The following is a 12,841-nucleotide window of genomic DNA, read 5'->3' as shown; positions in this document are numbered from 1 at the left end:
CACAGTTCCCACTGCGGTCCGCACTTCCGGAGTCCCTCGAGTAGCGACCGGCCCCTGGACCCGAGAGGGAGAAACCGAGCCCGAGTCGCCGCCGCCGCCGAACGCCCTTCCGCTTCCGCCTCCCCGGCCGGCAGCGCCGTACGTCACGCGCCGTAGGACGTCACGCGCCCGCGAGGCACCCTGGGAGTCGAGTGTGCGGGACCCATTGGCCGGGCGGCTCCCGTGGGGCAGCGCTGCGCGCCGCAGGCGGGTTGGCTCGAGCAGGGGCGCGGGTGTCCCTGTGCAGAGGGGGAGGGGCACAGTGGGGCCCCGGGGTGAGGCGGGGCTGGGTGCGGAGCGGGGGCTCCCGGGGGTCCCTGTGCAGACGGGGAGGGGTGCAGTGGAGTGGACGCCGGGGTGCGATGGGGCCGGGTGCGGGGGCTGGGTGTGGAGCGGGGAGCCTAGCGGGGTGAATGCTGCCCGCTGGGCGCTCCGGGCTAACCTCTGCTCCACCCCACAGGGAGGCTGTTCCAGACCCGCCCTCAGGATGAAGGACTCGCTGTCGCTGCTCGCCCGGATCCCAGCTCACCCTGACTCTCGCTGCTGGTTCCTGGCCTGGGACCCCTCTGGGACCCTGCTGGCCTCCTGCGGGGGAGACCGCAGCATCCGCATCTGGGGCAAGGAGGGTAGGGAACCGCTGCCAAGTCGGGCCTGCGCTGTTAGCTGGTGGGTGGGGACCCAGCTCTGTCCCAGGAAGGTGAAATCCCAGCTGCTCCTGGAGTCTCCTGGGTCCAGGGAGCCCATGGGCTGCTGCGTCCCGTAGTGCCTTGGCCATAGGCAAAGCTATTTGTGAGCGGGGCTGAGAAGGGAGCTCTGGCTGCCAAGCCTCCCGCTCTTCGCTCATCTCTCTCTTGTCCTCTGCCCTAGGGGATGGCTGGGTGTGCAAGTCGGTGCTGGGCGAGGGGCACCAGAGGACCATCCGGAAGGTAGCCTGGTCCCCGTGTGGGAGCTACCTGGCTTCAGCCAGCTTTGATGCCACCACCTGTATTTGGAAGAAGAGCCAGGATGAGTTTGAGGTACAGCTGTCTCCACAGGGCTGAGTGTAGAGGATGCTTGTGGAGTCAGTGCTGGTGTCAGGTGCTGATTTGAGTGCCCTCCAGAAGTATCAATAGAACTCAGAGAGCAGCAGAACACACATTCTCCCCCGCACACCCTGCTACTGTGCCCCCTGCAGATGCAGTGGGTGGCCCCGGATTGCTGTCTGTCTGCATCTTAGTGATCGTCCATCAGTGAGATGTCAGTTAGAGCTGAGCACAATATTTATTCATTGACAATTTAGTGTCACTTGACCCAAAATGATTCGTGAATTTGACACACATTCACCAAATAGTTCCATCCCAAAACCTTTCTGAGATGTAGGCGCCATTCACCTGGAGGAGGTGCTGCGTCCCTTGTAAGCTTTAGGCAATGGCTAGGGCCCTCCCCTCCAATTCCACCATTGCAGGGGTGGTCTCCCCTAGATTCAATTCCCCTCTCTGTTTGGTGTGAGTGCCCTAGTCACTGGGCTGTGGATCTCTCGCTGTCTCGCCTGTTAAAGTTCTTCCATTGTGTATAACTAGTCATTGGAGCAGGGTGTGTATCCTGCCACCCAGGTGGGTACCCTGACCACCAGTGTCTTTCTCACTGGCCCAGTGACTGAGTATTTTGTAAAAAGTGGTACAGAACCACCGACAACCATACACACACCCCAGCCCACTTTGTAGATCTTAATTTCTTTTGCAGGGCTGTTGAGGAATGATGAGAAATACATTAAAGATTGGGAAATGCTTTGACCAGTACTGATGAACAGCATTATATAAGAGCTAGGTGGTGGTATGTGAAAAAGTGCTGCAAATCAAAACAGTTTGTTTTGGGTTGAACAAAATGTTTAAACAGTTTCTGGTCACTTTTTCAATTCGCTGGAATCTTGCAAAATTTTCAGATTTAGTTTGACCCAAACCATTCCCCCCTCCCCCCCCATTTGTTAGAACTGCAGCAAACTGAAAAATCAGTTATTTGTCCAGTTCTAGCATCAAGCACGTTTCCTAGGCAGGGTGCTGTCTGAAATACGGTACTCTGGATTGTCCTCTGGGGGTGCGGGCTCTGGGGTGGGGCTTTGGATGAGGAGTTGGGGGTGCAGGAGGGTGCTCTGGGCTGGGACGAAGGGGTTCGGAGGGCGGGAGGGGGATCAGGGCTGGGGAAGGGGGTTAGGGCGCGGAAGGGGGTCATGGGTGCAGGCTCCGGGCGGTGCTTACCTCAAGCAGCTCTCAGTAGCAGCAGCATGTCCCCCCTCCGTCTCCTACTCAGGCGCTGCCCTTGCAGCTCCCCTGGCTGCCCCTACGTATAGGAGCCAGAGGGGGGACATGTCGCTGCTTTTGGGAGCTGAGCGGGGCAAGCCCCCGACCCCACTGCCCGGCGAGAGCTCGAGGGCCGGATTAAAATGTCTGGAGGGCTGGATGTGGCACCCGGGCTGTAGTTTGCCCACCCCTGTCCTAATCTCTTGTAATAACTGGCTAAGCCGTGAACCCCTTCCAAAATGCATGAGTATTAACTATTCTAATGCTGGATAATCTTGTTCTTCATATAAATGTCCAATCTCTCATAGAACTAAGCAATACTCATGGCCTCAGTGGTATCCCATAGCAGGGAGTTCCATGGGCTAATCACTGCTTGTGTGAAACAACTTCTCCTTCGATCACTTTTGAACTTGTCCTCTTTCAGTTTCATTGAGTGTCCCTTGTTCTTGTGATCAAGAGCCTGCAAGGAGATCTCTAGGGCGTGGCTTGAAATGGGAACATATATTCATAAAGACGCAGAGTTTCCAATTTAGTACTAGATTCCCCACTCTCGGCGGATGGCTGGCCCAGTACCTCTGGGGGCAGCTTCCCTACAAGACATGGAGTTGCAGTTGGGTGCATATGGGATGAGTGCAATGGGGTTACAGCAGGGGGGATGTGGGCTGGCATGTGGAGCTGCGTTGAGTGTTCCCATAGAGTCTGTTTGAATTCCTGGCTGCAGGTCTTCCTGGGAGGAAGGTTTCTCTCTGTCCCCAGCTGCAGGGGCTCTGAATTGCTTATGGTGGGTTGTCTGAGCTCTCCTTGTTCTGCTTTCAGCGAGTCACTCGGCTCTTCTCCTGCTCCCTCTGGGCCCCCTTGGACCAATGGGGACACTGGGATCATGTGGCAGAGCTAGGCTCCTCCCTCCCTGGGGCTGGCTTAAGCACAAACTCCTTCTCTCCCTCTGATAGTGTGTGACCACCCTGGAGGGACATGAAAACGAGGTGAAGTCCGTATCCTGGGCCCCATCCGGCAGCCTCCTGGCCACCTGCAGCCGAGACAAGAGCGTCTGGGTCTGGGAAGGTGAGAGACAGGTCTGAAGTGGGGAGGGAGGGCAGGAGCACCATGGGAGATATGTGGGGAACCAGGTTTGACGGCTCTCAGGACTGAGAGTCATCTTGTTACCCCGTATCTCCGGCTTACCCATGGTGCCTGGATGTTAGTTCCTGGACACCGCCAGCCATTCAGCCGCTCTCTCTCCTCTGGGCTAGGCTAACAATCTGCCTTGCAGGTTAACAAGAGGTGCACCCCAGTCTCCAAGTCCCTTTGAAGTATTCCTCTGATATCCAGCCCCTGACACTGGCTACTTACAGAAATCCTGTAACTTCTGCCCCCAAAGGAGCAGGTTACTCCAGTTTGACCTTAAATCACCACTCCTGTACAACACATAGCCCTTGTGAACACTTCTAATAAAACGAAAGAAGGTTTATGTAAGAGTAAAGATTCCACCAGACACAAAGCCGAGTGGTGGAAACAAATGGTTAAAATGAAACCAAAACTATAAACCATGCACTAGGACCTACATTTATTAACAGTTCCCTTTTCTAGCTAATAAGGGAGGTTGTGTCCCCCGTCCCCCCTGAAAAGTTCAGTCTCTGGCAGAGCTGGCTGCTTCTCAGGAGCCAGGATCCACATGTTCATGACAACACCCCTGCTCTTCAAGATGAGTGTCTTTCCTACTGAATCAGTCTTTGGTCTCTGTTCACAGCTGGGGTGCTGTCTGTTACAAGGTTTTCTTTTTCCCTCCACGTGGTTTTGATTGCAGTTGACTTTGATGCTTTTCCCTTGACTGATCTGGGAGGGGGCAAGGGTAGACAATTGACTCTTGCATTACATCACCAGCCAACCAGGCATGGGTGACAGCGTCCTGCTGCTGGAATGGGCTGTCACCGAGATGCATGGTTCCCTGGTGGCTGACTTTTACTCCAAGATCATAAATCACAATTTTCAATATAGTTCTATTATTCCTTAACTATTGCCCGTATGTACATCGTGCAATGAGTATCGATAAGTTACAAGCTTTCAGTAGAGACCTCACATGCTACCATGATATACCGGGGACCTGAGTTTGTCAGGTCTGAGACACGAGTTACTTGTCAAGAACAGTGAACCGTTGGCACCGATGAGCCTGTGTCACACCAGGCGTGTCAAGAAACATGAGGCAGGACCATGGGTGGGAGGCTGGGACCTGATCCCTGGAGGATCATGGGAGAGAAGTGGGCAGACCAGCTGGGTCTGGGAAGGGGCGGCTGAAGGACTAAGGGGCAGCCCTGTTATCTGTGCTGACCTATTTAGGTTGGGTGCTGCAGAGCCAGGGCTTCCCCTTTGCCCCTCCGTTGGGCAGTCACAGGGATGCAGAAGGGTACTGGGCAGAGTCCCTGGCTGCGTTCACCCACAACCTCTTCTCTCTCACAGTGGACGAAGAGGACGAATACGAGTGTGTGAGTGTCCTGAACGCCCACACGCAGGATGTCAAGCACGTGGTCTGGCATCCCAACCAGGAGGTGAGGGCTCTCCCCAATGGCCTCCCTAGCCCCCTCATGTGCTCCCACCCAGGTCTTCAGTCGCTCCAAACATCTGCTGTCCTGGTGCAGTGCCTGTTGTTGCTGTGATCCGAGGCAGGTGCCAAAGGTGGTGGGAGTTGGTGGTGCAGCTAGAGCTGGGAGAGGCATCCACTGGGTCTGATTCTGGGCAGAGGCACAAAGGTGATCAGCTGACTGGCTCCCTTTTACCCAGCTCCCTGAGCAAGAGGCATACAGATTCCCCCCAACCCTGCCACTGGAGGGCAACCCTGCCCTAGAGGGAGCTCTGCCGTTCTGGGAAAAAGGGGGGCTTCAGGCTTGGCTCCCCAAGGCCATGTTCCCCTTAGCCTGTCTCTCTCCTTCCAGCCTGGGGGGGATCTAAAGGGCACATTTTCGGTGGGTATCGAGGTCCCGTGTGCTGCCCCCCATCCTGGATCTCCTGATCCTGAGCTCATTTGTGTTCCGCCTTTCCCCCATCAGCTGCTGGCATCAGCCAGCTATGACGACACGGTGAAGCTGTACCGTGAAGAGGAGGATGACTGGGTGTGCTGTGCCACGCTGGAGGGACATGAGTCCACGGTGTGGAGCCTTGCCTTCGACCAGAGTGGGGAGCGCCTGGCCTCCTGCAGCGACGACAAGACCGTGCGCATCTGGCACCAGTACAAACCAGGCAATGAGCAAGGTGAGCAGGGCAAGCTGGGGGCAGAGTCTCTTATCCCAGGAGCCACTCCTACCCCACTGCCATCCTGGGAGACTGGAGCACTAGAGAGAGAGCGGTGCGTTGGTACCGTCCCTAGTATATACAGCTGCGGAATTGGGAGAGGATTTGCCCAAGGTCACACAAGGAGTTGGTGGCAGAGCTAAGAATGGAAAGCAGGACTCTGGACTCCTTGTCCCCTGCTCAAACCGTTAGACTCACTCCCCTTTATATGTAGCATTGGTCTGGGTGAAGCTGGTTGAGAGCGAGGGACAAACAGCCCTGGCTAGTCAGACAAATGACTCAGGAAAGTGCTGTGCCAGCTTCCCCTGAAACCTCTGCCAGTGCACATATACCCTGGCAAAGGTAACCCAAACCCTCTGCATCTCTGAGTCAGGCCCAACTGGCACCTGTGCCTATAGGGGGAGCAGACCAGCCTCCAAGGAAACCTACCTGTGCTTTGCTCATCTCACCCCTCATTCTGGAGCAACCGAATCTGTGACTGTCACGGAATCGCCGGGGCGATGCTCTAGGACGACTCCCTACGAAGCCAGTCAGGAATCTGGGGGAGCCTCCTTTCTCTGAGCAGACTGTCGCCAGGGCAAGAAGCTTCCACAGCTTTGATCTTCCTGGGTCTGACCCCGGAGCATTCAGCTTCCCCTGCCCCTCCGTGCGCTTCCCACAGCGAGTCCGCCAGTGTGGGGCTCCTGGGGAAGCCAGAGGGCCCTGCAGCCCCACTCCACAGTCAGCAGAGACTCGTCTCAACCAGTGTAAAACGGAAGGTTTATTAGTGGAGAGGAGCACAGCGTAGAACAGAACTTGTTAGCACAGAAATCAGTGACTTTCAGCCATGTCCATCTTGGGGGAATCCCGGGCCAGATGCCCTGGACTCCCCCTCCAGTTCCCCCAGGCAGACTGCCCAGCTTCCAGTGACCTGTCCTCAGGCACCCCCCTTTACTCCTCCTTCTAGTCTTGTCTTGCTTCCCAGGCAAAGTGTCTCCTGGTTGTCATCTAGTGGCATCCTCACCTGCCCCCGAGGGTCTAGCAAAAGTCACACACCCTTATTCCCACCACCTAGGCATTGGTGGAGCACACTGGGAAACTGAGGCACATGCAAAACAGTAAAACTCACATAGGCTCAACAGTAAGACTCACAGGCTCACATACAAGATAAGAAGGGAAAATCCCCACTTCGTCACAGTGACACATACTGATTTACGTTCACTTATTGCCACTGGGATGCTTGGTCCAGAGCTACAGACCGGGTGCCCCGATGGTCCGGTGTTCATTGCCCTAGAGTCCAGGCAGACTTTCCCCATGTGCTGAAACAAAGACTGCACTGCCCCTACCCATCAGGCCCTGGGGCACTGCTAGCGTGACCCAATGTCTTCCCTTCTTGGTCCAGAACTGGAACCCGGTAGCAAGTGCTGCTCGTGCCTCTGCTGCACGCTCTGCAGGCAGAACTGCTCTGATTGCTGTCTGGTGTATTGCAGGGGTGGTCTGCAGCGGCGCTGACCCCAGCTGGAAATGCATCTGCACTCTGTCTGGCTTCCACACCAGGACCATTTACGATGTGGCATGGTGAGCCTGGGCCTTGGAATACTCAGTCCAATCCACACTCCATGGTGGGAGGGGTTTGTCCTGCAGGGACCCCTGAATACTTGTGTGAGATTCACTCCCAGGGCGCTGGGACTGCAGGCCACGCACTGACTGATGCAGCTGAGTCCCTGCCTGCCAGAAGCTGCTTCACATCACTCCTGTCCTTGAAGCATGATGGGAATTTCGGGGTCTGGCCAACACCCGTGCAGTGGGGCCATGATCAAGTTAGCACAGTGGGTAGTTCCCACAGCACCACCAACCTGCTAGGCCAGAAGGAGCTCCAGTTCTGGGGCCTCTCATGTAGCTGTAGGTCACCAAGCAAGAGCATATTGCCACTGAACTGTTCTGAGTGCTGGAGGACTTGACTCCAGCTGCTTCCAGCCCAGGACCCCTCCCATTTAGCGGTGGGAGAGTGGCAGGAATGGTCAGCCCCCCACTGTCAGATGTTTAAAATAGCGCTGTCTCAGCGCAGTGGAGAGACCTGAGTTTACTCCTGGGGAATTCTGCGCCACCACCCAGTGCAGAATTTGCACAGAATTAATGTTCTGTGCAAAATTTCATTTTTTTTCCTGCAGAACTGGAGCGGCTGGCTGCCTCTAGGAGCCGCTGTTTCCCCAGCTCGCACGGGGTGGGCGGGTTGTGGTTCCTGGGTTTGCCAGCCCCGCTCAGTCACAGGGTGCGGCTGGGCCCCCTTCCTGCACGGGAGGCCAACAAACTGCGTCTCCTGGGAAGAGGCAGCTGGGAGCTGCAGGGAGGGGCTGCTGCTGCTTTCTGGGAGGGGAAACTGAGGGTAAGGGGAGGGCTGCGGGGGGGCCAAACCTTTACACTGTGCCCCCCTGCTATCAGCTGGTACAGGTTGTCTCTGCCCGGTGGGACATTAACGCACCTGCATGGCATGGAGCCTGCAGCTGGGCTCTTGAGGGAGGGAGGGGGGCGGGTATGGGTGTCTGGGCTGGGGGGTACCCTGCAGTTGGGCTCTGGAGGGAGGGAGGTGGGCATGAGTGTCTGGGCCGGGGGGTACCCTGCGGCTGGGCTCTGGAGGGAGGGTGGGGGGAGGGCATGGGTGTCTGGGCCGGGGGGTACCCTGCGGCTGGGCTCTGGAGGGAGGGTGGGGGGAGGGCATGGGTGTCTGGGCTGGGGGGTACCCTGTGGCTGGGCGCTGGGCTCTGGAGGGAGGGTGGGGGGAGGGCATGGGTGTCTGGGCTGGGGGGTACCCTGCGGCTGGGCTCTGAGGGTGAAGGGGTACAGGTGTCTGGGCTGGGGGGGGCCTACAGCCCCCTCCCAGTACACACACATCCCTCCACCTCCCCCTGGTAGTGTGCTCTATGGGGAACTTGAAATATGATAACCCTATGGGACCATATGGGTGAAAAAAAACGAGAATTGACAGAAAGAGCAGAGGGGCAGAGTTTCCCCCCAGGCTGTGCCCAGCTGGCATGTGTGACACACCCAGACTGAGGCACCCAACAAAAACATAACAGAAAACAGGAACTGGTTGTTGTAGGGGTTTCTTTAACTCCCTACTCCTGGGGGAACCTCTTTTGTTGTCTGTATTGTTAGACATACTTGCTGACAGGTATTTTGAAATAAATCACCAAAATAACTGAAACTGGCATCATTATGTGCTGTTATTTTGACATAAAATATGCAGAATTTGGAATTATTTGGTGCAGAATCCCCCCAGGAGTACGAGTTATCTGGTCCCCAGTGCAGGCTCCACCTGGCATCAACTACCTTCACCCTTCTCTCCCCCTTTCCAGGGGGCCACCGAGGCTCTTCGCTCCAATCAGTCTGTGCCCCTGGGGCTCTCAGAAGGAAACTGCCTCCACTAAGCCTGCCCCGGTTGAGGGTGGTAACCATGTGCAGTGCCTAATGCAGGGCTCATTCCACTGCTTCTCTCCTTCCTCCAGGCCTTCACCAGCTTCCCAGCTCCTTTGCCCCAAGCAGCCTCCTTGTGCTCCCCCTACCCACCTGGATCGCTGTGCCCCTCGGGCTGGTCATGCTTTGTCTGCGCTCCTTGAGGCAGGGACTGGCTTGGCTTCACCATCTCCCCCTGTCATGCTGCAGCAACGTGCAGCGAGAGAATAATCTCTGCTCACTCACTGCCCTCCGTTTGCTGCAGGTGTCGCCTGACAGGAGCATTGGCTACAGCCTGCGGAGATGATGCTATCCGCATATTTGAGGAAGAGCCGCTGTCGAGTCCCCAGCAGCCCACCTTCGCGCTGACCGCCCACATGCCCAGGGCTCACTCCCAGGACGTGAACTGTGTGGCCTGGAATCCCAAGGAGCCGGGGCTGCTGGCTTCATGCAGCGATGATGGAGAAATGGCGTTTTGGAAGTACCAGCGGCCAGAGGTTTGCTGAGAAACCCAGCGGTGCAGTGACCCCAGCATAGCCACGGGCCTGGGCCTGTTGTGTGCAGCAGCAGCCGTTAAATGTTTTGCTAAGAGAATACATGTCCTGCTGGTGGGAGGGGTAATGTTCCCTGCAGCCCTAACCTGCAAAGGGGGAAAAGAGCAGCCACTACCCCCTCCCCCCCCAGGCCTTGGATTGCTGGGGTATCAGGGTGAACCCTACCCAAGTTACTGCTAAACTAGTCTTAAAGGTAGATGAGGGTTGTTTGATTTTGGGGGGGGGGGGGGGGGAAGGATGTCTCAAACAGCTTCCCTAGGAAAAGGCTTTGCCTCTGTCTCAGTGGATGGTAAGGGGGCCCAGCATCAGTTCCTTCCTGGAGCTGATACGAGGCTGGCAGGATGCTTCAGCACATGGCTCTTTGCAGTAGTGCAACTCCTTGAAAGGAGCCAGGGGCAGGACTGGTTCTGGAGCTGGTCCCTGTTCTGGCCATTACATGGGAAACTGGCATTTCCTAGCTGAGGGTTTCACTGGCAGGGGCTGTTCTTGACCCAGGGTGGTGTTTTGGAAGTACCAGGGTGGTGTGGAGGGAAGGAGGGGGCTGCCTGTGATTGAAGCGTTCTAATAAATAATCATGTACTGTCCCCCCAAATCCTGGCTCTGCTTCATTCCCCTGGTGATGTGCTCAGCTGTGGTATCAACTGGGCTTAGAGCCAGATGTCTCCAGCAGGCCCCTGGTCCAAGCAGCGTTCTTGGGGAGTCCGGCTGGAAATGAGGTTGCTGAGGTGGCCTTTGGGAGCCTCCCAGAGCAGCAGTGCTAGGGGAGCAGGGGTGTGGGACGTAGCGCTCTGGTTCGTGATGGGTTGGGAGCAGGGGTGGTCTTGGTCCCAACCAGGCACAAGCTGATAAAACTGTTGCTCTCTATTACATTGAGCAGTTCAGTATGGTCCCAGGTTTCCCCTGGTTCATTTTCCCTGGCCAGGACAACAGTGTCAAGGTGGGACTCAGCCTGAGGGCAGCTAGGATCATCAAACTGCTTCCACTGAGTGACCACAGCCCCGCTAGCGATCTCAGCGGACACTTCCTCCCTGTGGTACCTTTAACACGGTGACAGAGCTGGTGGCCTGGCTGGTTGGAACAGCTCAACTCAAAGTTTCAGGGGCTGGTGCCTGTAAACATGGGAGGGAGATAGAGCCCCCCCCCCCCCACTTGTGTGAGGCACAGGCACAGCTGGCTGGAGAGCAAAGCCAGCTGCAGGCTGTGTTAACACCTTCTGCCAGGCCATAGTCTGCTCGGCCACCCTCCCACTAGCATTTCACCCGCTGACCGACCCCTCAGCCAAAGCCAAGTGGCATACAGCGGAAAGGGAGGGTGGCCCCTGGGAGCTGGTGGGGATGCAGAGCCCTGGGCTGTACAATGCACCCAGGCTCAGAAACAACAAAATGTGTATGGCCCCAGTTGTATCATCCTGTTACTACCAGGAGCTGTGAGCCCAGCCAATCCAGCTTAGCCGCGTCTGTCTTCACCTTGTGCTGACTTTCAAACAATGTTTTGAACAGGCTGAGTTGGACTTTTGTTAGATTGGACAAGTGGGTGCCAGCCTCTGCCAGCACTCCAGCTAGGAGCAGGGCTTGGACATGCAGTCAGCCTTGAGTGCTTGGGGTTCTTGAAGGCAAGATGCTGCTAGTGTCTTAATAGACTCTTAGAGGGGCTAAACTCCGCTCCTAGCAGGGCCAGCACTTCAAGCTGGCTGTGGGATGGTGGAGTTCCTTTGGGTTATGGGGCTTTGCAAAGGCAAGTTCTCCCTATTTTAGACGTGGGGCAGAGCAGGGGCACAGCTAGGAATGGAGCCCAGGTGTCTCACTCGAGATACAGCCACCCCATCATGTCTGCCCCCTGCAGCCAGTACTGGCAGGGGAGCTGGGCTGGAGATGCTGCCATAGGGCTAGGAAACACAGAACTGAATGAGAGGACGGCTCCAGTCCCCAGCTGGGATATAGGGCTGGAACCACCGAGGGTTCAGGCATGAGCAAGTCCCCCCCAGAGTGTGGTGAGATGGGCCTCCGAGGAAGTGGGAGAGCTCTAGAGCTGGGATGCCGCTCACACCCTCTGTTCGCTAGTCATAATTCCTCCCAACAGCCAGTGCCTGGGCATGGAGGCTCCAGGCAACAGAGGAACAAACCAGGATGAGACACGCACCCCCAGCAAGTTATTCCGCAGGACGCCAGGGACTGGAGGTTGTTTCTAAAGAGCTTTATTGAGGCCAAGGTCCTTGACCTGCCCCCCTCTAAAACCACTGTACAAAGCCTGGCTGCTTAGCTACAACCATCAGCATCTGAAACACAGGCTCAGCGAGGTGAGACGTCTCCTGCACACGCCACGGGCTGTCCTCACTGGTGCTACCGGCCCCAGCAGCAGCGAGGAATGGGGCAGCTCAGAGCTACCGGGGAGGTTATGATTTAAACAGGCCAGGTCGCCCCACACAGCCAGCACAGAAGCAGGCAGTCCCGCAGGCCCCACTACACTGGGGGAAGGGCCCAGTGCTGCCCACACTCTCACGCGGACACATTAAAACAAATGCCAAAGCTGTACCCGCTGTTCCCTTGGAACCACTGGGGATGCCTCAGCTGCGCCCAGGTCTCCGCTACCAGTCAGGGAGGCCCAGGCCAGCTTTGGCTAAGGCCCGGCTCAGTCTGAGTCGCTGTCGCTCTCTGCCTCCTTCACGTCCACGCTGAATTTATACTCCTGGTCACAGCCCATGTAGGCGTCGCTCATGAAGTAGAGGGTGTAGTTGTGGGCGCCTGTGGCTGGGGCCACAAAATCCAGTTTCACCTAAACAAACAAAGGCGTTTGTGAGCTGGTAGCTGGGCAGAGGGGCTAGCGCTGGGCAGGGGAGGGGGCTTCCCAGGGGCTCAGATCTTGTGTCTCTAGCGTACGGGGTGATGTGCCCTGTTCCTCTGGGTCAGAATCAGCACTCCCTGTGAGCTAGGCATTAGCCCCAGGTGAAATGGGGAAACTGAGGCGGGGGGGCTACGACTTGCCCAAGGTCACACTGAGGTAGTGGCAGAACCAAGACACCCTCATTCTCAGGTCATGCCTCCCCGGCCATGGCTACACTGCTATTGATACGCATGCGAGCCTGCGTGTACGAGTCACAATTCCCAGCCCTCACTCGCAGGGCTGCGTCAGGCACTAAGCCAGGTGTCCTCCGAGTCACAGGAGGGCTGGCCTGGTGTGCTGTGTGCGCTACAGCTGGGGGCAGGACAGCCCTTCTCAGGGACACTGAAATGACAGTGGAATGTCACAGGCTGGTTTGAT

At 56.8% G+C, this 12,841-nt stretch overlaps 2 protein-coding genes across 6 annotated transcripts in view; one reads left to right on the top strand and one right to left on the bottom strand.

Annotated features, from left to right (window-relative positions):
• The first annotated feature begins 50 nt into the window (after positions 1–50).
• Positions 51–10,175, top strand: CIAO1 (cytosolic iron-sulfur assembly component 1). 5 transcript variants are annotated; one of them, XM_065584333.1, is made up of 8 exons: positions 51–138; positions 500–665; positions 907–1,055; positions 3,266–3,377; positions 4,770–4,858; positions 5,357–5,558; positions 7,067–7,154; positions 9,295–10,175. In XM_065584333.1, the coding sequence occupies exons 2-8, from the start codon at positions 527–529 to the stop codon at positions 9,533–9,535; spliced, it is 1,020 nt and encodes a 339-aa protein (XP_065440405.1). In that variant the 5' UTR covers positions 51–138; positions 500–526; the 3' UTR covers positions 9,536–10,175. The 5 variants fall into 5 exon arrangements, with proteins under 5 accessions (XP_065440405.1, XP_005279286.1, XP_023966243.1 ...); XM_005279229.5 differs by having other exon boundaries at positions 111–246; XM_024110475.3 differs by having other exon boundaries at positions 134–250.
• A 1,586-nt stretch (positions 10,176–11,761) lies between these two features.
• SNRNP200 (small nuclear ribonucleoprotein U5 subunit 200) overlaps positions 11,762–12,841 on the bottom strand; it is a 43,392-nt gene continuing 42,312 nt past the window's right edge. The window contains exon 45 of the mRNA XM_005279228.5: positions 11,762–12,355. Within this exon, the coding sequence (XP_005279285.1) occupies positions 12,212–12,355 (144 nt within the window). The 3' untranslated portion in view covers positions 11,762–12,211. The remainder of the gene's footprint in view (positions 12,356–12,841) is intronic.

The sequence above is a fragment of the Chrysemys picta genome, chromosome 2 (genome assembly GCF_011386835.1).
Source record: "Chrysemys picta bellii isolate R12L10 chromosome 2, ASM1138683v2, whole genome shotgun sequence".
Taxonomy (NCBI): domain Eukaryota; kingdom Metazoa; phylum Chordata; order Testudines; family Emydidae; genus Chrysemys; species Chrysemys picta.
Note: the sequence above shows the minus strand (reverse complement) of the source record. Positions and strands in the feature narration are given on the sequence as shown.